The 22,509-nt window shown below is 49.0% G+C and overlaps 1 protein-coding gene across 2 annotated transcripts in view; it reads left to right on the top strand.

The window, feature by feature from the left end:
• Positions 1–1,118: 1,118 nt before the first annotated feature.
• LOC129383109 (uncharacterized) overlaps positions 1,119–22,509 on the top strand; it is a 29,146-nt gene continuing 7,755 nt past the window's right edge. Inside the window, exons 1-5 of one of the 2 annotated variants that reach the window (XM_055067405.2) lie at positions 1,119–1,522; positions 5,167–5,251; positions 7,284–7,582; positions 12,450–12,594; positions 17,847–17,981. In XM_055067405.2, the coding sequence (XP_054923380.1) occupies positions 5,240–5,251; positions 7,284–7,582; positions 12,450–12,594; positions 17,847–17,981 (591 nt within the window). In that variant the 5' untranslated portion in view covers positions 1,119–1,522; positions 5,167–5,239. The remainder of the gene's footprint in view (positions 1,523–5,166; positions 5,252–7,283; positions 7,583–12,449; positions 12,595–17,846; positions 17,982–22,509) is intronic. The other variant, XM_055067406.2, reaches the window with a different exon arrangement.

The raw sequence follows: 22,509 nt of genomic DNA, 5'->3' as shown, positions 1-22,509 counted from the left end.
TTGGCCACACCTGGCCCTTGCGCCATTAAACACCAAACATCATCATCATCAGGCATAAAGGCTCAGTATTGTACCTCGATTACACTACAACTAAGCAGGCTTCTTCGCACAATCTCCAAATAATTTCAGATGTTAGAATTCTGGGCTTCCGCTTTGACAAGCCTGGCAGGGCAGCTTTCAACTGGACGAGTCATATCGAATGTTGAGGAACGGGTAGCCGAATTTACGCCACTGGACCTCCCTCTAACAGCTCGGGCAAATATCACTCGTTCGTTGCTCTCTTCTCTTTTTGCAGCTGTATACGTAGTTTAAATAATGACCATCTTTACTATATATCTTCCGGCTTCGAGCAGGACGTGCAATTTTCAATTTACTCTGGAATAACTAGCCTGATGCAGCGAGGAGAGTCGCGGTAAGGTTGTAGCGGCTAACAGGGGCTTTAGTAGTGGCCTTGTCTTGTATCCTAAACACTGGCCCATACCCACTATGGGGTATTGGCCAAGAAGCAGGCGGTTTTTCGTATGCTTAGAAGTAAAGTGAAACTAGATTTGAATAGTGTAGCGTGGGACTATAGAACTGTAATTTACAAGTGTAACGAAAATATTCTGGCTTCGATGTCTTTTTCACGGCTCTTCACATGCGCTGGACTAGATTCAGACAACAGTGAACTGCGACGTCAAGCACTCGCTCCTCGCGGACTACTTCCTTAGCCTTAGGCTTCGTCTATTCACATTGAGCCCACTCTAGCTCGGCACCCTCCGAGAAGGCAACGCCCTTCCTTTCTACAATGCAGCTGCTGTCAAAGCGCTGGAGGACGTTCGAATGTTGCAGCCCTTTGGCCTGACTGTACCCCACTCCTACGGTCTGGAATTTCATTACAGCCGACTTTCTCAATGCGAGGCGCGTATCATTCACGAGGCGCTTTGCGTACAATTGGCTTCCATTTCAGTATTTGTTCTTCACGACTCAGTCTCAGCTTTGTAGAGTACGTAAATAGTGCTACAATGCCGGTTCACTTCCTCAACCAACGTAGCGAAAGAGAGAGATCAAGCAAAGGAGAGGCAAGAACGCATTCTTTTTATCCATAATTTTCAAAACAGTGCAGTTGTACAAAGCACAAAACTGTGGTGTAAACTGTGTAAATAGTACAAAACTGTGATGTACGCCAGTGTGTTACGTGGCACATTTCAGAGAAGAATGTGTGAACACTAATGCTCGTCTAAAGATTAATGCTATGTTATAAGCCCACTTCCCTTGAACACTCAGCAATTTCACTCATTCAATTGCAGTGCGTGATTCTTAGAAAGGTAACTATATGCATTTCTTGATACTGCGAGGCTAATTGTGGTTAGGTTTCTTTCTTTTAACTACAAAACAAGGGTAAGCAGTATCTAACAACCGCTAGGAGGCGCTTAAATACTTTGCAGGTGCGTGCCACAAACACGCGGAGGCAAAAGAAGAAGAGGAGGACTGAGCGACGCGTGTTCGCGAAGACGGTCACCGCCGCCGCCTGTTACGCTAAGTACGTTTCATTATGCACACTTCCAGACGTACGCAGTTGTAAAACGGGTACGTTATGTGCGGCCATCACGGCGATGCCCAACATTTATTTTTAAACGTCAGCTGCGTTGTATGGGAACGAGACGCGCGCATCCGCTCGACCTTAGGGGCGAGACCGTGTAATGGACGTGGTCACGTAGACGCCAGAATGGTTTCGCTGGGCTGCGATGAACTAGGTACGGTACAGTTTCAAGCATATCTATATAACGCAATCTGGAATCTAAATGGCCGAAGCTAGCACGAGCTCAGCCTCGTCGCCTCTAGCCGTTAACTGTTTGGTTTTCGCGAGGACTATGCAGGGGGGCGTAGTCACGGGAAGGGCACACCAAGCACGAGAAGTCTCTGCACTGCACAATTCATGTGGATACGGCCCTCGGGTTTGTTTGGTCTTTAGAGCAAGATAGCATGTTTTGTTATTGTGACCAGTAAATTTGACCCAATTTAACTAGCTTTGTCGTTCAATTACGCTGAAACTCGCGCCCTCGGCACCGCGGCCTACGTCCTGCTATCAAGGAATCAACGGCGCGTGCTTTGCTCAGCGCGTGGAGGGTTAGAAGGCCTCTGGAGATGCGCACCGAGTTTGGCTGTGAACGCGACTATATAAACCAAACGGACGCACCGTCACGCTCCGTTCGGTCGGCTCGGCATCGCAGTCAGGGCAGCGTCGTGCCGTTCGCTGCTACCACGAGTGTTGTGTGCGTGCCCGGACGCGAGCGTTCCTACTGCACGAGCAGCTGTGTGCAAACGACGGACAGCAAGTTAAACTGGAGAACTCTGTCAAACGGTTTTCCGTCCGTTTTATTTCGTGCACCATGATTGCGCGACGTCTGCAGCGCCGCAGGCGGCACCCCTCAGCACGATTACTGCACGCGAGCGTTGTGAGACATCTGGTAGCGGACTAGGTGCCGTTTCTGCTGCGTAGCAGTAATTTCGTCGCGTGTAGGGACGGCTCTAGAAAGGGGTGAGGCCGGGGCATGGGGGGAGGGGGGGGGGAGGGCGGCGAGCTCCCAATATTTCCCGCTGCCTCGTTGCCCCTTCTCCCCCCGCTACTTCCGTGGAGTGCCAGATGGAGTGCCCCTGTGCACCTCCGCGAAAATTGAAAATCACTCACAACAGAAAAATCCTGGTGCCGCACCCGGCTCGCGTGCTGCGTCACCCAAACGTATCGCCGCTGCGTATTGTTAAAAAACATCGACGTAGGAGCTACAGCCAAACGCTAAACCTTGCTCTCGTTTTCAATGATTTACTTTTAAAAGTGCCAAATTTTTTTTCTTAACGTGGCTGCGATTACTTCCCATGAAATAACGCTTCTTCAGGGCTATGAAATGCAAGGAAGCGGCCCTGTCGTGCCCCTTACGCAGCACAACAGCGGCTGTAAGTCGTGTTCGTTTCGATGAGGCGTATACAACTGGCTCTCGAGAGAACGACTAGATTCACCCGACGTAGTGGCTTTGGCGTTGCACTACTGAGCCCAAAGGCGCGGGATCGAATCCCACCCGCGGAGACCGCATATCGATGGGTACTACTACTACGAGTAGAAATAGCAGTATAGTGTTGCAGCACCTTAGGCAACAGTAGTAAAGTGTTGTAGGGCTAAACTGTAGTAGTAACTGTAAAGTGTTGTAGTACGTTAGTACTATTCGTATTAGTACTAAGCAGCAGTAGCAGGTCATGGACGTCGTCGGGGGCCGGGGGAGAGAGGGGGTCCATTTCAATATCCGATGAATTACAGTTAAACCTCGATATAACGAAGTATTTAACTTTTCATAAACTGTTATCCATAGAGTGTTACAGCATCGATTAAGCAGCTAAATATAATAAAGTTTGTATGTGATTTCAATATAACAAAACTTCGCTTCCGCCGCGAAGGAATGCCGAGACAATGAATGGAAACTTCCGTGGACGCATATTGTCAAATGAATGAATTGCAATTGGCTGCTTGCAAACGCACCTCTCAGATCGCGCGCCGCGCGACAAGAGCGACCGCCGAAGTGGAGCCGCATCATGTTCCGTGTAGATTCCAAGTGCGATAAAATCCTATCGCGGCCTGCGTACTTGTGCTTTAGGTGCGAGTGAAAGTGTGCGAGGGTGAGAGAAGAAAGATGGTGGCTTTACGAGTGCCGCGTTCCCGTGCGAGCGAAAGAAAAGAGGGGAGGGCATCGAGCTCACAATCTTCCCTGCGCAACGGTGGACAATCTACTGCACCCCTCGGGCTACATCTCGAACCAGAAGCGCCTCTTCCGGGCGATTCTGGTGTTCGCCGTGGACATCGCTCTCGCTGATCGCCTCTGAACCCCTCTCCCCACGCCTACGGCGGTCCGACCGCTGCTGCTCCTTCCCTCTTTCTTTCACCACTCTTTTCATACCCTTCCCCCCCCCCTCCCCGGTGCAGTGCGGTTGAGGTGGTCTCTCCGGAGAGACAGTTACTACGCTGCACTTCACCCCAATTTTTTCTCCTTTCATCACAAGGATCTCTATCGAGCTCACGGTCATGCCAATAAGCGTGCGCGAGAGGCGGGGGGAGGGGAAATGGTAAGTTGGCGCTTGGCGATTTCTGGCGCGCGTCTCGGCTGTGGCTGCGCATGGCTATAAGCGCGGCTGAGCGCATACGCAGCCGCGCACCCTGCTTTAGAGGTAATCTGCCAGCTGCACAAGAGGGCGTGCTGAGACGGCGTGACATCATGTTAGCTGTCTTCCAGCGCGTTTAGTACTGGAGGTTGCTTAATCTCAAGTTTCGTTGACTCGGTGGAGAGAGAGGCAGACGAAGCATTCGCTCCCCGCTGCTGGCGCTCTTTATGATGGCGTAGTCCCTGTGCGGGCGACGCTATCAGCTCCGGGAGCGGAGTGCACGCGAAAGGGTGACTGACTTCGCTTAATTCGTAACGCTAATGCGAAGATATCGTCCACGTGACTTGAAACCGTATCAGTTCATCAAAATAAACTGTGTTCTCATTCAAATTGGCTTTTTTTTTTCGATTGCCTAATAATTTGGAAAATTCTGCGGCCGCTTTTCTTGTAAGAAAAATCGATTGGCGACTGTACTTATTTGTATAAAAAATCTAATTTCAATACAACAAAGTTTTGATATAACGAAGTAAATGACCGATTTTACCTACTTCGTCATATCGAGGTTTAACTAGTTAGTGCGTGGTTTAATACCCGCCTTCTGATTCGGAGTACCATTGGCCCTCCTGAATTGCAGAATGCAAGGTGAACTATACAGGAACAGTCTAACAGGGCCACGCGGCGTCTTGTAGCCCGCGGACTGGCGTTGAAACATTTTGCAAAGATTGCATATTGACTTTTAAGGCAAATACAATGCGCAGTGTTAGGTGCCACAGTGTAAGGACATCATAGAGCACAGCTTTCACAGCACAGCACAGCGGCACAGCTCTCACGGTCAAACCGAATCTCATTGTCAAACCAGCTTCGACTTATGATGAGCACTTCGACCGAATCGAACCCGCTTAAAATATGGTCCGTGGTCGGGAAGTTGTGGTGCCGTGCTTTTTAGCAGAACTCACTACTCTTATAGCAGAACGTGATTTTACGTTTCAATATTTACGTTTGTTTATACGCTTGCCCCTTGGCTTTTTTATCCTGCAGCCGTGAATTTGACATTTAGCAAGAATCCAACGCACGAGGAATCACCACGGCGGCGCAACAACCCGAGCCTCCCATGGCAGCCAGTGTGAGTGCTGCATAATGTTGCACATATTATTATTTTTTCTTTTTTCTTTACAACTGCTAATTAAATTGATAAACATGGCTGAACGCACCTGAAGGGACACAATATTTAACGAAAATCAAATGAAATGGTTTTTATTTCTACCTATGTAGCCTGGAAAAGCGAGGACCGTGTGCGGTTGTTACTAAACATTGTGAGAAACTATTGAGAAAAAAAAAACGGCGTAATAAATAATGAATATTGTTGACGTCTTCGGAGCACCCGGGATTCGTATTAGTGGGCCCTACCATGCTGCAACATACGCGCACCCTCACTACAGGGGCAGAACATAGTTCACTTGTACTAGAAATTGTAGTTGTTATTTTGCGCGAAATTCTATCCTAAAACGAAATCTTCAACTTAACGAACGATATATCCGCTGATCATGAACCCTGTTCATGAGAAGACAACTTGCAGAAGAATAAAAATATGTTGCAGTGCATACGGCAGACATTGTCACATCCCGACTGGAAGCTTACCACTATCATTGAAAAGAAAGGTGTACAATCAATGCATTCTACCGGTGCTAACGTGTGGGGCAGAAATTTGGAGATTGACAAAGAAGATCGAGAAGAAGTTGAGGACCGCGCAAAGAGCGATGGAACGAAGAATGTTAGGCGTGGACGTTAAGAGACAGGAAGATAGCGGTGTGCATCCGAGAACAAACGGGGATAGCCGATATTCTAATTGACTTTAAGAGAAAGAAATGGTGCTGGGCAGGCCATGTAATGCGTAGGTTAGATACCCGTGGACCATTAGGGTTACAGAATGGGTGCCAAGAGAAGAGAAGCGCAGTCGAGGACGGCAGAAGACAAAGTGGGGTGATGAAATTAAGAAATTCGCAGGCACAAGTTGGAATCGGTTGGCGCAGGACAAAAATAATTGGAGATCACAGGGAGAGGCCTTCGTCCTGCAGTGGACATAAAATAGGCTGATGTTGATGATGATATCCGGTTTTGTTGAACAAACCTTGACGTTCATTGAAGAGACGGGATAACTTGCGTTCTTCCTTCGCTGCCTACATCTCTTGTAATTCGTGGTCATGTGTTCACGATTTGTTGCATATATTTATATGTGGAACTGCAAATAAACTACCATTTCCACTTATATGGTGTTGGGCTGCTGAACAGGAGGTCGCGGGATGGAATCCCGGCTACGGAGGCCGCATTTCCATGGGGGCGAAATGCGAAAATACCCGTGTAGTTAGATTTAGGCGCACGTTAAGAATCCTAGGTGGTTCAAATTTTCGGAATTCCCCGCTGCGGTGTGCCTCAGTATCATATCATAAAGTGGTTTTGGCACGTAAAACCCCATAATTTGATTTTCATACTCCTTATAGCTAGCTGACTACTAATTTCCTATCGCAATTGATGCTTCACCTTTCGGGCGAATGTGCGACTCTTTTTCATTTTATCACCTTCTTTACCAAAACATCTATGATTTTTCTGCGTGCTCGTATGACTAAGGAACGCCTACTACGCGCCGTTAACGGTCTAATATACGATACACGCATGGCGGGGAAACAAGTGTTCACATCACCACAGCAACGTCAGAAACGGATTTGAAAGGAGGCCGGTATGCCTAAGTATTGGCCGTTTAGGTTCCCGTACTGTGTGTGACCGAAGGCGGCGCGTGCGCGCCTGTATAATTAATAAACGCGTGCTATGTCCCGTGATAGCCGCCCCTTTCCATTTCTGATATGCTTCGCCGCATCACACAATTGTACAGTGGCGAAGCTGACCAGTTAAGTTCGAATTATTCGGCGGAGGCCAATGCTGAGATCGGAATAACGGAATTTTGGGCCAACGAAAAGGTAGGGACGCCGGACCTTCAGTCGGGATCGAATTTACCGAAAATTGAACGAGCCGGATTTCAATTAATGGAAGTCTACAGTATTAAAAAAAAAAAAACATGGGCCAGCAAATATAATACTTACCATTTGTAAGAAAACAGATTGCGATACGCGACTGACGAGCTCTTTAACGTGGTTTCGCAGGATCTAGCGAGCGTCGCCGCGACGAATACCGTCGACTCTGCGGCGGCGCCGCAGCGGGGCGCCACCGGCAAGGACCGACGCCGCAACAAAGCCAGCGCCGCAGAGGCAGGCAAGCGGCGACCGAAGGCCAAGCAGCGGGTCGGCAGGCGACGCTCGCTGGCGGGCGCCGAGTCGAAGGAGTGCATGCCGCCGGAGCCGCTATTGACGAGGCAGAGCGACGGGCGCGACGACGCGTTGACCACCGCCGGGCTGTCGTCGTGCTCGCTGCCGAAGCCTCTCCTCGAGGCCGCCTCAGGCTCGTAAGCGCGCGGATTCTGTCGACGCAAACTGACGTGGCATGTAGCTAAGGGCTCACAGCTGTAATGCGCGAGCATTAGCAGTGTGATATATATATATATATATATATATATATATATATATATATATATATATATATATATGTGTGTGTGTGTGTGTGTGTGTGTGTGTGTGTGTGTGTGTGTGAAGGAAGTAGTTCTTCGTATCCGGTGTTTAATAAATTGAAGGAATTAAGTTCAGGGGCACGCAGAACGCAGAAAAAAAAAACGGATTTTCGTTTGACGCTTTGGCGGGGGTCCGGTATTCATCAAGAGCGCGATTGCAAGTATCCAGAGCTGTATTTATACATTTTCTCTGTAGGGGTGAAGCATATGTTTTTTCTTTCTGTACAAAAGAAGGACGCCGTTATTCTAGTAAGAAAAAAAAACACAAAAGAAACGTGGCTAGTCAACGAATACAAGCACGCGTGCGTTCAGTAGCCTTGACGAACGAGGGGCATGGGAAATGTAAGATGGAAAAACGCAGCCAGTGGAACGCGTGGGAGAGAGGCCATACGTAAGCATAAAACAAGCGAGGGGTCGCAGCTGCCGCATGAACCTTTCTCTTGTTCTATGTTCGAGGTTACTGGAACCTTTTGCGAGACCGCGAAGATTGTCAGTACGCTTCCACGGGGTTATATATGGCACCCATAGTATGGCCACTAATCTCGCGAGTTCCGCGAACGGCATTCCATTGCATGCTTTGCACTGGTGGTATCTTTCGTGATTGCGGGCAAAGTGTTCATTATACAAAGTTCAGGCGTTTATGAAAATGAGTATAAAAAAAAATTAAAGTTATACTACAAAGTGAATAATAGACATCAACATAACAGAAGGGCGAGAATAATAATAATAATAATAATAATAATAACTTCTTTACTTCCATCAGTGATGGAGGAGACTTCGGGTAAAAGTCGCTTTAGAGGCAAGCGACTTTTCTAATCTGTAATAGATTATGCGGAAATATAAATATAGCTTCATGAACATTCTATATATAATATATACCATATATAACCGTTAGTGAATGCACAAAAGAGTCGAAAAAATATTCATTGGTGCACAAAAAATGTCTGCAATCTTGAAAACCTGTCTCTTGCTAGTTGTGCATACACGTCAGCCTACCTATGTTTTCGTTAATTGCCCTGCAAATTGGGCTGAACTTGCGTATTAGAAATGAATCGCAAGCTTCTCTGTCGTAGAGTGAATGGAGAATTCTGATTTCAACATAGCGGCCTCAAGTTCTTTTTCTGGGGGCGCTCTAGTGTGTTCACATGTAGCTTAGAAGGACTTCTTGTTGGACAAGTTGGTTCATATTGGCAAACAGTTTCATAACTGCGCGAAAGAAACGACCACAGAAAGAAAGAGGGCACACAAAGACAGGCGCAGTCCTGTCCTTGTGTGCTCTCTCTCTCTCTGTTGTCGCTTGTTTGCGCATTTATAACACTGTGTTCACATGTTTAGAGAGGGGAAGCTGCGGTATATATTATTACTTGTGATTTGTGATTATTGAAGTGCCACCTTAAATGGGTTGTACGATGTATTGTGCGCGGCAAATGTTGCATTCGAGGAGATATACAACGTTACAAGCGTCGCAGTTGTAATCTCCTTCGATTCTGAATGAAAAAATAAAGACGTGGTGATATTGGCAACATTAGCGGTACTCGTCATGGGGCCGAGTTTGCATCGAAGTTTTCTGCATGGTATGCCCAGCTCTTTCGAAATTAGCCGAGTTAATTTTGGAGGACGTGACAACATCTCTGATGTTATTGGTTCGTCTTTGTACCACCCGGGAAGGTTCGGGAACAATTTGGCGCGTCTTCCTCGCTTGGTAAAGGGTTTTGGTACGATGCTTCTGGAGGATGCGATCTATGTGGGGAGTTGACGCTGAAAATATCTGAGGATAAGGTTAGTTCAGGAATCTGGGGTAGCTGCTTTACTGTTGATGAGCGCTTGGTGGTCAAGGTTGTCTGCTTTTTGCATCGCGTCGCAGATTACAGGGGGAGGATAACGGTGGCGTAGTAAGTTGCTGAGGAGTCGTTCACAGTTCGATGCAAAGTCCTTTATTTTGGCGCACATCCGCTTGAAACAAGGAGCTTGGCTGTAAAGGATTGCCGTTTTACAATGCTTTACATGGCTACTATAAAAATGTAAGTAATGCTGCTTAACGGACGTTTGTCTGTAAACTGATGTGACAGGCTTGTTGTTGCGAATACTTCTTACACTGAGATCCAGAAAGGTGATTGTGGAAGCCCAATATATATGACATAATGAGATTGTTTAACTGAGAAATGAACTTCAAAGACTCTGCTTCGCCATGGGAACAGATTAGTACTGTACGTCGTCTATGAACTTTGTGTGAAGCTTTGGTTTTAGCGCTCAGGTCTCGAGGAACTCCGATTTCAGTGCGCCCATGAATATGTTGGCGCAATCCGGACCTATATTAGTGCCCATCGATGTGCCGTTGACTCGCACGTGGTGCTTTTCATTAAATTCAAATATTATTTACCTCTAATACCAATATTAATAGGGTCTGAAGTGTGTGACAATCAACGGGTTTCGGAAATGACGACTCTGAAAACATGTGTGCTGCTGCGCGAGTGCCGTGCGGGAGTTGGTGTTCATGACGCCGTATACTTTATTATTTTTTTGTTCAATATGCGACACTCTTGCTGAGAAAATGTAGAAATTGAGCTCTGGGTGCTTGCAATCACACTCTTGATGAAGGCCGGGCCCCGGCCATCACGTGTGTGTGTGCGTGTGCGTATATATATATATATATATATATATATATATATATATTCAGTGCACCTCATCATGTTTTAGTCCGCACCACCGTCAATTCCACTTCGTTCCTCGAAGAGGCAGGAGGACGTGTGTGTCGAGTGAGCTCCTCAACGTTTTGTAAAGTGGTGAACGCGGTTTATATCATGGATCCGGGGGCCTGAAAGGGCTGGGACGTAATGTTCATGCATTTCTGCCGCATTTCCGGCTAAATTTCCACGGAGTTTCTTATATTCCCCCCAAAATTCTGGCGTACTTTTCTCGGTCTTTATTTCTACCCAAAAATTCGTTTATTTCTTCCTTCTGTGAATATTTAGCCCAGTATAGCATTGTCGACGCTGAAACGCGCTGTAGATGACCGCAGATCCTGCTCTTCGTCACCGTAGTTGCGGCCTGTACACAGAATAACAATGTTTTGAAGAAGCAGTCAAGCAAACGCACAACGTCATACGTGGATGTGCCTGCGAGAATTAAGAGTTAGGACATTTCGACATTCAAAAACAAATAGAATGATACTTTATTTGTAGCATATAGTGTCTAAAAAGCTGCAGCGAATAATGCAGAAAAAGGACGTGAGTAGGCACAACATCGCGCACCTGCCCCAATTTATCCACCGGAGTGGCCGCAGCGCGAATACCTTAATAGACCTGGGCCAAGGCTCTTCCGAAGGCCCTGCATATTCCTGCTCCCGCCTCCTTCCATCCACCTCATTTATTTTATTCTCATTTATGTCGCAGCAGCAGGTAAAACGGACCGAATAAGAAAAAAAAAAAAAGAAGTCGCGGAAACCTTTCTTTTGTTGTTGATAGACTATCAACGTTCCCTAAGTATAGGCTACTAAAATCATTTTTTGGGGGGTGGCGTTTCTATCCGTACATCGTTCGATCGTTCGTTCCTGCATATTTGTCTTTCCAAGCTTCCGCTTACTGCGAAGCGAACGTATTACCAGTTCCAGGAGTGAGATATGCCAACGTAGCCGTATACATGACAATGATTGAAGCACCATTAAGGGTCTATAAAGGCTGCTTGTTTTGTCCCCTGGCTAACACTCTTATCTCTTTAGGATTAAGATCGAATCGTCGGCGAAGAAAAAAAAAACGAAGTTTTCACGGCAATTGTACGGACACTCCAGCCTATGTTCCACGTAAACTCCATGGGCCATAAGATCCTATGCGGCCAGCGCGCCGTATGCTGTGAGTGCGAAGGCAAGCATGCGAGGATTAGCCGTGCCGAATACTTCAAAGCGTTATCATTAATGAGCGCTCGAGGTGCACTTGCGCCGTCGGCGTTGGCGTTATCGTGCTGTCCAGCTTTGACGACGCATGCGCAGCCTGCGCGTTGGGGATTAAAAGGCCGCAAAAGGCCTGCGTTTGGCTCGAAAAGCGACGAACGATGCGGCGTCAGACTCCGCTCAATCGGCTCTGCCGGAGCCAAGGGGCAGCGTTGTGGCTTCCACTGCTGGCACGAGCGTTGTGCGCACGGCAGGCGCACTAGCGTTCCTGCTGAGCAGCCGTGTGCATTAGCGCACCGTGGTGAGCGTCAAGCTAAATTTGTGTAATTATTTTCTTCGGCCACCCGACCAAAGGCAACTGGGACGCTCCAGATCGCGCAAGCGTCCGGAGACGCCATCAGTGCAACGTTAAACTTTGGTGTCGTTTTCATTGTTTCACCCTTTGAACGAAACTGCGAATTTTAAGGCAAGACGCCCGCTGAAGTTAACAATGTGGCGTCCGTCCGGCGTTAACATCAGATGGTATACCGAAACTGACGTGACCAGGCGATGACGTCTCGTCTCCGGCGCTGGATTCGCCGCGTGTCGCACTGCGAAATGCCACGGTGAAGTAAAGTGAATGAAGGCGAATTAAGTGCATTAAGATAGGTTAAAGGGGATTGAGATGGGTTAACGTTGGTACAAATTAGAACAAGGTGCATTAGGGTGGAGTTTTAATTCAAGCTTGTAGCTTGGAGAGGCCATGGTGCTTTCGCATTCAAATACTTAAGTGACTGTCAACTTTGCGTCTCCCGTGGTGTCTCCCCTCGCTCAACGCAGGTCGCAGCAAGTCACGAAGCCACCGGAGACACCCGCACCGGAGACAGCCGCATTTTCCGTCTCTCCGGCCTCTCCAATGTCGCCTCCAATCTTTCCCGAGTGCTTCGCCATCATCCCAGCTGTCCGAGGCGAGGAGACGCCGCTGGTGAGGCACTCGATGTAGGCTGACTGCCAATCGATCGCGGCGCAGCGCTAAAATTTCCCACAGCTTTTGAAAAAATAAAAATCCAGGATGCCGCCACGGTGAGCTGGCGCAGGAGCTCCAAGGTGGCGTCGCCCCCCGTCATTTCATATTTGCGTTATTTATTACATTCAATATTACATTCCTTCACATTCAACGCCTTTATAATTAAAACAAAACGTGCATATGTTTCTACTTATTTCAACATACTCCATTGCTTCTAGTGCTCTAGCTTTCGTTCTGACCTAGTGGCAATGATCATATATTATGGTCTGATTGTAGCTTGCCCATCCTTTTTTATAACGAACAGCTTTCATTAGCTACCGTGGCCGTCCGTGTTTGCTTGGACGCGGTAATTTGCCTGAAGGAGAGTTCAATGCCGCGGCGCTCTCGGCGGCCGTCCTCCTCTCCCGCCACCCCCTACCTGTCCCGCCAACACCCCCGCTCGGATCAGCCCTGGCGGTTGCGGGAGAAGGCTCGACTACGGTAGCGGAGGAGTGTAAAAGCGTGTTCATTTGAGCTGGTCGGAGGTATGTCGCCGTCCAGGCCGTTGCCCGCGCCGCTGGAGACAACGCACACACATACAGTTAAGACTCGATCTAACGAAACCCGATTTTACGAAGTTCCCGATCTAACGAAGAAATTTCCATTTGCCGGCAGGTACCCATAGGGTTGAATGTTATCATCAACCCTAATTAACGGAACAAACTTGGCCGAACTCGATTTAACGAAGTTTTTTCTTAAATGAATGGGTAAAAGAAAGCTGTGATTTTTTCCTAATCTTGACACAGATGACTTCTTCTCCGAGCGTGCGCTCTAAAGCAATCGCGTTAAAACATCTTCACGCCATGGTCACATCCCTAGCTTTATTCTGACGAGGCTGTACGCCGTGCCCGTGCACTGAACAGTACAACACCGCCTCAGTAGGGGCGGCGGTGGTTTCTTTCGTTATTTCATTGTTTATGCGACAGATGGCTGAATCAGCGGCAATACAATGCCGCGGTAGCTTTTGCATTTCTCTACGTTGCAATTTTAGACTCGGGAGGATCGGAAAATTTTTGTCAATTTTACGAACTTCCCGATTTAATGAAATGATTCGAGCGTGGTCATCACTTCGTTAAATCGAGTTTCAACTGTATAACGAATTGGCTTCCAGTATAGCACCTGTACTACCGCTGCAGTTGTCCTGGTTAAGGGCTCTACTCTCTTCAGAAATACCCAGTCAGCAGATTATTCACCTTGAAGTTCTGAAGATCGTTGCCAACGCTTGTCGTTTTTCTTAAAGTTCCCAGAACATTGTATGGCTAGCTTAAAGTAATGCGCTGTCTGCCCTGGGAAGTATGTGTGTCGGACAGCTGCGCCTGTGCAAATGAACCCGAGGCAGCGCCGAATAGCGTCACGTTAAAATACACCAATTCAAGTGACACTATACAGACAACCTTTACATTCAGCTGTATTAAGCAAATACGTTTGTTGAGTGGAAAAACGACCTCTGTTATTGCGAACGGAAGCTTGGTAAGTCAGCAAAGAGGCAAAAAGAAATGGCGGGTAGCGACGCCATCTTGAAATTGCAACACCCAGCACGCCGTGACGTCATGAATTTTTATATAGTCGGGTCTGGGCTTAGTTGATAGTTCACCGGTGGCGATGGACTACATAGTGCCCCACTCCAAAAGAGCCAGAGATTCCATGTACCAAGCTTCGAAAACCTTTCCTGCTCCGAAGCGTGTCGAACACAAGAAATACTTTGAAATCCGTGACGTCACGGATTTCGAACGTTACCTATAGCTTAAGTTCTGGCTCGAAATTCAACAGGGGGAACTTAAGCCTTTATAATTCCTCCGGTAATCAATATTTTACCACCACACCAGTGGACCTTCGAGAGAGAGAGAGAGAGAAAGAGAGAGGGAGGGTGACCCTGGTAAAACCCCTTAAACCTCGTAAAGTAGCACCACGCTTTGAAGAATGCCGCCCCCTCCTCGCGCGCTCTGGTCGAGGCCGACGCCCCGTCGCCACTGGCCTATTGGCATCACGTGGGCCCTCGCGCCGGCTTCGTTTGTTTACAGTAGCGCGTCAGCGCCATTTTCGCTTGAGAGGCGTCTACGGAGTGACGAGGAGCACATGCTGGTGCCGTTGCTCTTCTGTGTTGTTTTGGTTCGCGAACGCCTTGAACTTTTGTTAGCAATTTTGACGTCGCTTCACGGCATTTTCTATCACCATAACCTGCTGCGCCTTCGTGTGCAAAAATAGTTTCAGCAAATACAAGGAGCTCTTCTCGGTACCGTCCGGTAAGCGCTACGGGTTAGTAAGAAAGACATGGATTCATCGAATTGGGAGGGAGAACTTCAGACCGACATTCTACACACGACTATACGAGATAGTTGCGAGTCTGTCATAGTATAGTCCTACGCGACACGTACTTTGTTTATATAAGTAGTACGGTCGTATTTGGTGCGCTTAATCATATTGTGCGCCAACAGGCTTGAATTCGCGGGCACGCGAGGCTGCGTGCGAAAACGTGATTACGAAACTTCTAGGATTCAGCGCATTCCTTTTGAAAAAATTTGAGGCTCGAGCGTGAAAACTCATCTTAGTAAAGCAACTCCCTACATTTTGGGGTTACTAAGTGTCCTCGTTTAAAGCGAATAGCTTTGTTGGCTTCTTTTCTTCGCATTCGTCATTGGCGGTCGCACGGTGGATTTGCGATACAGAGGAAAACCGCGCCTGGCCTCCCGAAACCGGGAGATGATGCTGTCGTTCAGCGACGAACGACAGTATCATAAGTCTTTGAGACGTTCGTGCCAGCTTTAAAGTGTGCATAGGTTAAGATGCGGCGGTGGAGCACTCGCAAAGAACACGTGCGCTCGCCCTCTCGTTCGCTGGCTGGTTTAGTCCTCGTTCGCTCGTTCGTTTACTCGTTCGACCACAATGTCTTAGAAACGCACGTAATGAGACAACAAATGGTTCCTCAATTGAACAACTGCATCGTTTCACTTACCGCAATTTTGGCGGCCGCGTCATAGCGCCGCGATTCTTTGCGCGGTCATCACTTCACTAAAGTCATATCTCTGGAATGTTATCCCGGAGCGAGCGCAACCGTCCTAAATGCATGCACCTTAGTGCAACTCGATTCGCGACAAGTCACTTCGTGAATGGACGAGCTAACGCACGATGAAATGTTATTTGTGGTGAGTCACTAACCTGAAAAAAATAATGCACTTGTTTGAGCCTGATTGAAGCGCTGTCACCGCATTACCGCTTTGCGAACGAATATTGAAAAAAAAAAAAACTGATTTCATTTTCTGTATACGCAGAATTCCGATTCGATGATCGGCTGTGCGTATTTCTGTCGACTTTGAGGCATGAGAAACATAATAGCGCCAGCGCCCACCTCTGAGTCTGTGCGCGTGCTTAGAATATTGGCACGCACGAACGGGGAGGAGGAGGAGATAAACTTTATTAAAGAAGAGGTCTTAGGCGGGGGTTGGGGTGACGTTCCCTTCCCCGCGGTGGGCTCCTCTTCTAGGCCGGAGGCCAGGTGGCCGACCGACGATGTCGCTCGGCGACCTCTTCGGCCCGCTCCGGCGGCGACGTAGCTTGTCCTTTTCGAACCTTCCGCGCAGCGATCGCTCGTGCCCTCTGTCGGCCTCTGTACATCATAGCTGATACGCGCCGCGAATTCACGTGGTAAGGACGGCGCGGATTATTTAGGCTACTGAGGGCTTGCTGGAGGTCAGGATGTTGGCATTCGATCATGAACATGTTATTTACGACCATTCGCAACAGCATCTAGCGACACTCACTTGACAAGTGTTGCGTACCTAGTTGTAGCGCACGCGATACATTCGAAGTTGTCCTGGCACAGCGTTAGCGCTCGTTCGGATACCTGAAAAAATAATTATCAAAACATGAAAAACAGCTGCCGTCAGTGAATTTCTATAACCCTTCGTCTAGAAATTCCATCCTGTACACGAAGTTACTCGGAGCTAGAAAGCCAACGCAAACGACTAAAGCGCACCGCCTTGCTATTCGTGCATTCACTCTGCAAAAGGTCGTCTGCTACGCTGTAGCGGTGTAGGCGGCGCCACGTTCGAGGAGGGAGCTAGAAAGATAGGAGAAACGAGGAGGAGTGAAGGCGGAGAAGGAGAGTGCCGCTACTTTACGAAGTTTAAGAGGAAGCTTTAGCTCGGGCCCAACTCCAACGCGGCCTATTCAAATGCATGTAAAACGCAAGAACGTTTTTATGAGATAACCCCTGGGCCGATTTTAACGAACTTTCTTGCATTTGAAAGAGAAAGTTAAATTCTAGTGACTGTTCGAAGCGGAATTTCGATTTAGGGCTTGAATTTTCTTAAAAAGATTTTCAAATACTTGACCGTTTGAAAAAAATAGAAGCACGAAGTTCACAAACTCATAGCTCTGCATCAAGAACAGATAGCGCGGTTCTGTAAACGGCATCTATTATATCATTCAAAGCGGACAAATTCCATATGTCATTTTACATCTTACGTGAATTTGTTACGTTGGTTACAAGGGTTCTGCGAAAGTTGTATTTCCCTATTACTAAATTTTTTTTATATACGTGTGTAACGTATCAATTTTGTCCACTTTAGATGTATTATTAGATGCAATTCACAGAATTGTATTAGAATTTTTCGTTGTTGAGTTACAGAGTTGTACACGTGATAGTTTCGTTTTTTGAAAATTTTCGACTTTTGCCAATTTTTAATAAAACAATTGACGACCTAACTCGTAAATTCGAAACCAACAGTCTCTAGATTTTAAGTCTTTCTTTTGAATGCAACAAACCTCGTCAAGTTTGGTGCAGTGGTTGCCGAGAAAAACGAAGTCTCCTTTTACATGTATTTAGACAGGAGCACCCGAGCTAAAGCTTCCTCTTAAGGGGCTTTAGACGCTGGGGGGTCCACCCTCTCTACTTCGAGACATGCCAGCACTTGTGCGCTGACAACAGTGAGCCCCTAGTGTCAGCCTCATCCCCATTTGATGCTACCCTGGATCCACCTGTGCACCATATCGTTGGTGATAAGCATTTATAACAATATGTAGCCTTTCTGAACTGATCCAGTTTTATTCTTCAGCCACCCTTTATATGAAGAATATCTCAATGCTCCGGCGCCAGGTGGCTACAGTGCATTATACCGACATGTACTACGCATGCATACCGAGAGAATGACTTGTCTCTTCTCGCCATGCAGGAAGACGATCAACAGGGTCGCCCCTCGAGGCATCGCAGCGGCGTGGAATCTTCCCTCTACCCGGCAGTGATCGGGCCTGGCGCGACGCACGGCGCCAGACGAGGCAGACCCGCAGACCGGAGACGAAGCTCCTTCGTGAGTCGAGCTCTCTTCAAGACTCACCTCAAAAGCAGTGTACAGGTTTAGCATAGCGTTTCGGCTGTTTACGCAGATGCACGCAAAACGGCTAAGGCCACGCTAAACATGTGTTAGTGGTGAGACTCTTGGCAGAGCGTTCCGCACGGCTAACGGATGGCCAGCGCAAAACGCGGTGGCATATCATCCGATCTACAGAAATCAAAGCACTTTCCTGGCAACGACGGCGTTTTGTGCTTCACCAGGCAGCGTCATACCAGACGGCTCGTCGCAGTGACTACAAAACAACACCAATACTTGTTCCTAGAGCAGAGATAAGACTAAGGAAAACATGATTTCACCATTGATGTTTTCACTGCCGCGAGGATGACCAGGTAAGAAGGCCCAATTCAGATTGAAGCGGGCGACCTCGGCGCAGCCATTTTATTGCGCTGGCCACGCAATCTACGCAATGTATGCAACTCTAAATTGAAAAGCTAGCGTGTTGACGTAACCTGAAAAGCCATTTTCAGCGATCCACGTGTTTCTGGCTACCTATATATAACATACGCGATGATTTTTCGTGAGAAAGGGGAAAAGAATCCTAGGACACCTAAGCACTTATGAATTGCGAGTGCGAAAGCATTACTAGCCGCGTTTAGATCAATGCGACAGTGTCGCAGCGCTTCGTATTTCTAGCGCATCCCATTCATGTAAACAGCGGTAATGCGCTAGGAAGGCGCATCGTATTAATGCGCCAGGCGAGGGTAGATTTACGGGCGCGAGTCGACTCTCGCGGAGCATGTAAACGCAGGATCGTCGCATTAGGAATTACGGGAAGGAATTAGCTGCGGGACTGCCGCGCTGGTGAAGCTGCGAGACAGCAACGCCCGAAGCAGAAGCAAAATGGCGTCCCCCATGGCAACTTCGCTCACCGCAGCGTGCTCTACGCGAACCTGTTTCTCCGCAGAGGAAACCACTGCTTTCCTTGCCATCATATCTGAATTAAATATTGGTGAGCTGTTAGATTAGAGAGACGGAGCACTGCATTCCGAAGCATTTTGCACAAGCGTCAGACTCTCGGTAGTCGGTACAGTCTGCACTCAGCCACCAACGTGCACTCGGCCCACTACCGGAAAACAGTTACACCGGAAGTCGGTTGAACTTCCCTTATACGACACCATGTGGCGCTACGTTCTCGCGAGAGTTAATGCGCTACATTTAAACGGCGTCGCATCGCCTTTCCCAAATGCGCTTGGAAATGCGATGCGCCACTGTCGCATTCATGTAAACGGGGCTAATGTCCAAATGAACGCCGCTGAGCGGTTCTTCGAGTTATGAATTCCTCGTGGACAAGCGAGTGCGTTGAAACGCTTGGCAAGTACAGCCCAGTGGGTAACACTCTCGGCTTGTGAGCCCGGGCCCCTAGATTAGAAACTCACTTCCGCCAATGTACTTTCGAATTTACTCTGTTTTATTGCGATGTGTTTTTATGGACACTCCAGGCGCATTTACACCGTCACCGTGAGATTCCATATAAAGTGCACGGGCGATAAAATCGTCGCCGCGCGTCGTATCCTGTATGTGCTAGTGAAAGCGTGCGAAGGTAAGCCGGTGATCGCGGCTCAATCTCGCGCACACAACGGAGGAAAGCGGGGAGGAAGCGCGTCGCCTTCCGTCGCGCGCAAAACTTCAGGGGGAGGGCAGGAAGAAGGGGGGGGGGGGGTGTTCTCCTTCGGGCTGCCCAGGCGGCCGTGCGCGCCCGGCCGGGCCGCTGTATCTTGAACTCCACCTGCGACAGGTACAGAGTCAGCCCTGCGCTGTGTTCTCAAAGCGTAGTTAACGTTAATGCGAGCGGCAGCACGAATTCCAATTCTCTCGCTGCTGCTGCCGCGTTTCCTCACTGCAGCATTTTGACAGCGAGTTTCGGAGGTCAGCGAGTGAGATATGTTCATGTTGGCTTGTGCGTGCGTGACACCATGCTTGTTAATTATACTCGTGGATAACTTTCTGCGTCTATGAAGGGAAAGCTACGGAGGCAAAGCGCGCACAAGTGAGAGCGTTTCTTAAAAGATTCCCGCGTTTTATTCCACGTTAGTTTAGGCTGGGAAGACAAAAGCTGAACATCCTTTTAGCAACAGTTAAATAAGACAGAACACACTACAGAGTGTAAAGGTTTACTTATTTTGTGGCTTTTCCCTTCCGCGTCTGGGGAAACGAGAAACTGACGCACGTGGAAGCTGCGTCGATTCAGCTTTTGTTCTGAGCAACAACAACAAAAAAATTAGAACCCCTCCCCTACCGGGAACAGGGGTGCACGCGAAGCTTGTGCAACCCTAGGGTAGGGGCTGGCTAGATTGTTGAGCGTTTGAGACACATTAAAGAGGCAGAGTTGTTGGTGGATGAAAAACGGTGGATTCGCCTGGCGAGCAGGTGCGCGTTCACGGGCCCGCTCCCGATGCGGTTCCTTCAACGCAGCCTGCTGTTCGGCATAGCGAACCAAACGCGGCCTCCCCATATGATTGCCGAGACACATTAAAGAGACATGGCATGGCGTCGCGCAGCCGGTCGTCATGGTTGATCCTCAGCTCCGGATTCTCTTCCCGCTGCCGGCGTCAAGCTTCGTTTTCACGCTTGCGGACTTCTCTGTTTGCTTCTCGATACGCGGCCTTCGCCTGTGCTTCGGCTGCCCTGACCTCGGGATACGGGTGCCGTTGTCGTTTTGACTCCGCGTCAGCCTGTCCAACCGCTGGATTGGCCCCCCGTTCTTTTTCTCCCTCGGCAAGCGTAGCCCTAACCTCTGGCTGAGCCCGCCGTTGTCGTTCCGCTTCCGCTTAGGCTTGTCGAACTCCTTCCACGGTGCGGCGTTGGCGTTTGGCTTCGGCTTGGTCAAACTCAGGATTACTTGGGCGAGCTCGCGCACGTTCACGGGCCCATTCCCGTTTCGTTCTTTGAAGGCTGCCTCCTCTTCGGCGGACCGGACCAAGCCCATAGCGCAGTTGGCTTTGAACTGGCGAGAGACGGCGCGCGCGGAGCGAGTGAGGAGGAGAACCTGTCAAGCAGCTGTGGGTGAGGATGATTTCCGGCCGCCAGCTGCGGGTGAGAAGGACTTTGTTTTTCACGTACGACGACAGCCACACCGACGGCGCTGTGAAACGCTGCCAGACTACTTGGCGCGGTAACAGATGTGCAGCAGCCACGTGCCCGTAGCTTTCCTTTCATAGGCACAGAAAGTTGTCCGCAAGTATAGTATGCCTATGGGGGGTTTACAACTTTATACGGCCGATAAAACTACTACCCTTACTTCGTATAGCTGTTCACTAAATTATGGGGTTTTACGTGCAAAAACCACTTTTTGATTATGAGGCACGCCGTAGTGGAGCACTTCGGAAATTTCTACCACCTGGGGTTCTTTAACGTGCACCTAAATCTAAGCACATGGGTGTTTTCGCATTTCGCCCCCATCGAAATGCGGCCGCCGTGGCCGGGATTCGATCCCGCGACCTCGTGCTCAGCAGCCCAACACCATGTATAGCTGTCCACTAATTTGCTACCGCAGTCGATGCTTCGCCTTCCGGGCGAAAGTGCGACTTTTTTATGCGAAGCATACTAGCCGCACAACCACGCTCTTCCTTGCAGCGCCGCTCGCGGCCGCGTAGCTACCATATGACGTCATAACAGCTGCAAAAGCGGAGGCTCAACTCGTGCGCTCGCTTGCGGCCGCGTAGCTACATAGCCGGGTCTCAGCTCGTGCGCTCGCCTGCGGTCGCACAGATGGTACTGCGGCCTAACTCCCGCTCCTCCCGCTAGGGCACTGACGTCACAACAGCTGCAAGCCGGGCTCAACTCTCGCGCTCGCCTGCGGTCGCACAGCCGGTGCTGCGGCCTAACTCCCGTTCCTCCCGCTAGGGCACTGGCGTCATAACAGCTGTATAAAAGAGCGGCGCGCTCTCGTCGAGGCCAGTTGTATAGCGCGACGGCGGGAAAGGAAAGGGCCGCTCGTCAGACCGCAAAGCTCAAGTTACAAAGAGCCACGGAAACGGCCGAAGAACGAGAAGTTCGGCTTGCCAAGCGACGTGCACAGTACGCGGCTAAACAGGAGCGTTCCTCCACAGAGTCCGAGGTAAAGGATGAAGTTGCGAGTGTATCTGGGAGTACTTCTACTCTAGTATGCTTCGCATCCTGGGCTTAACCTTAGCTAAGCCACAGCCATTTTTTTTCGTACACTAATTTCTTTGTTCCGAGGCGCAGTTAGAACGCAGGCGAGAGCATGCACGAACAAGGCACGCGCGAATAACACAGGCTTCTGAGAGCGAAGGTGAAACGGCGTTGCGGTGATGCCCTCTGCCCTCGCGCAATACCTGGCGCGCTAGCGTGGAATCAGGGGTGCCCTATCGCCCGCTCTGCTCCGTCGAGGCACGCACGTGGCGTGGTGTTGCAGCCAATGGGAATTTAGGTGCCGTTTTTCGCTTGCCCAGACGACAGACACCGGCTTTTTTGGTCAATGGGTCAATTGATGCTTTGGCATAAACAATAAATAAATAAAATC

This window comes from Dermacentor andersoni, chromosome 3 (assembly GCF_023375885.2).
Source record: "Dermacentor andersoni chromosome 3, qqDerAnde1_hic_scaffold, whole genome shotgun sequence".
NCBI lineage: Eukaryota > Metazoa > Arthropoda > Arachnida > Ixodida > Ixodidae > Dermacentor > Dermacentor andersoni.
The sequence above is the reverse complement of the archived record's forward strand: the minus strand, read 5'-3'. Positions and strand labels throughout refer to the sequence as shown.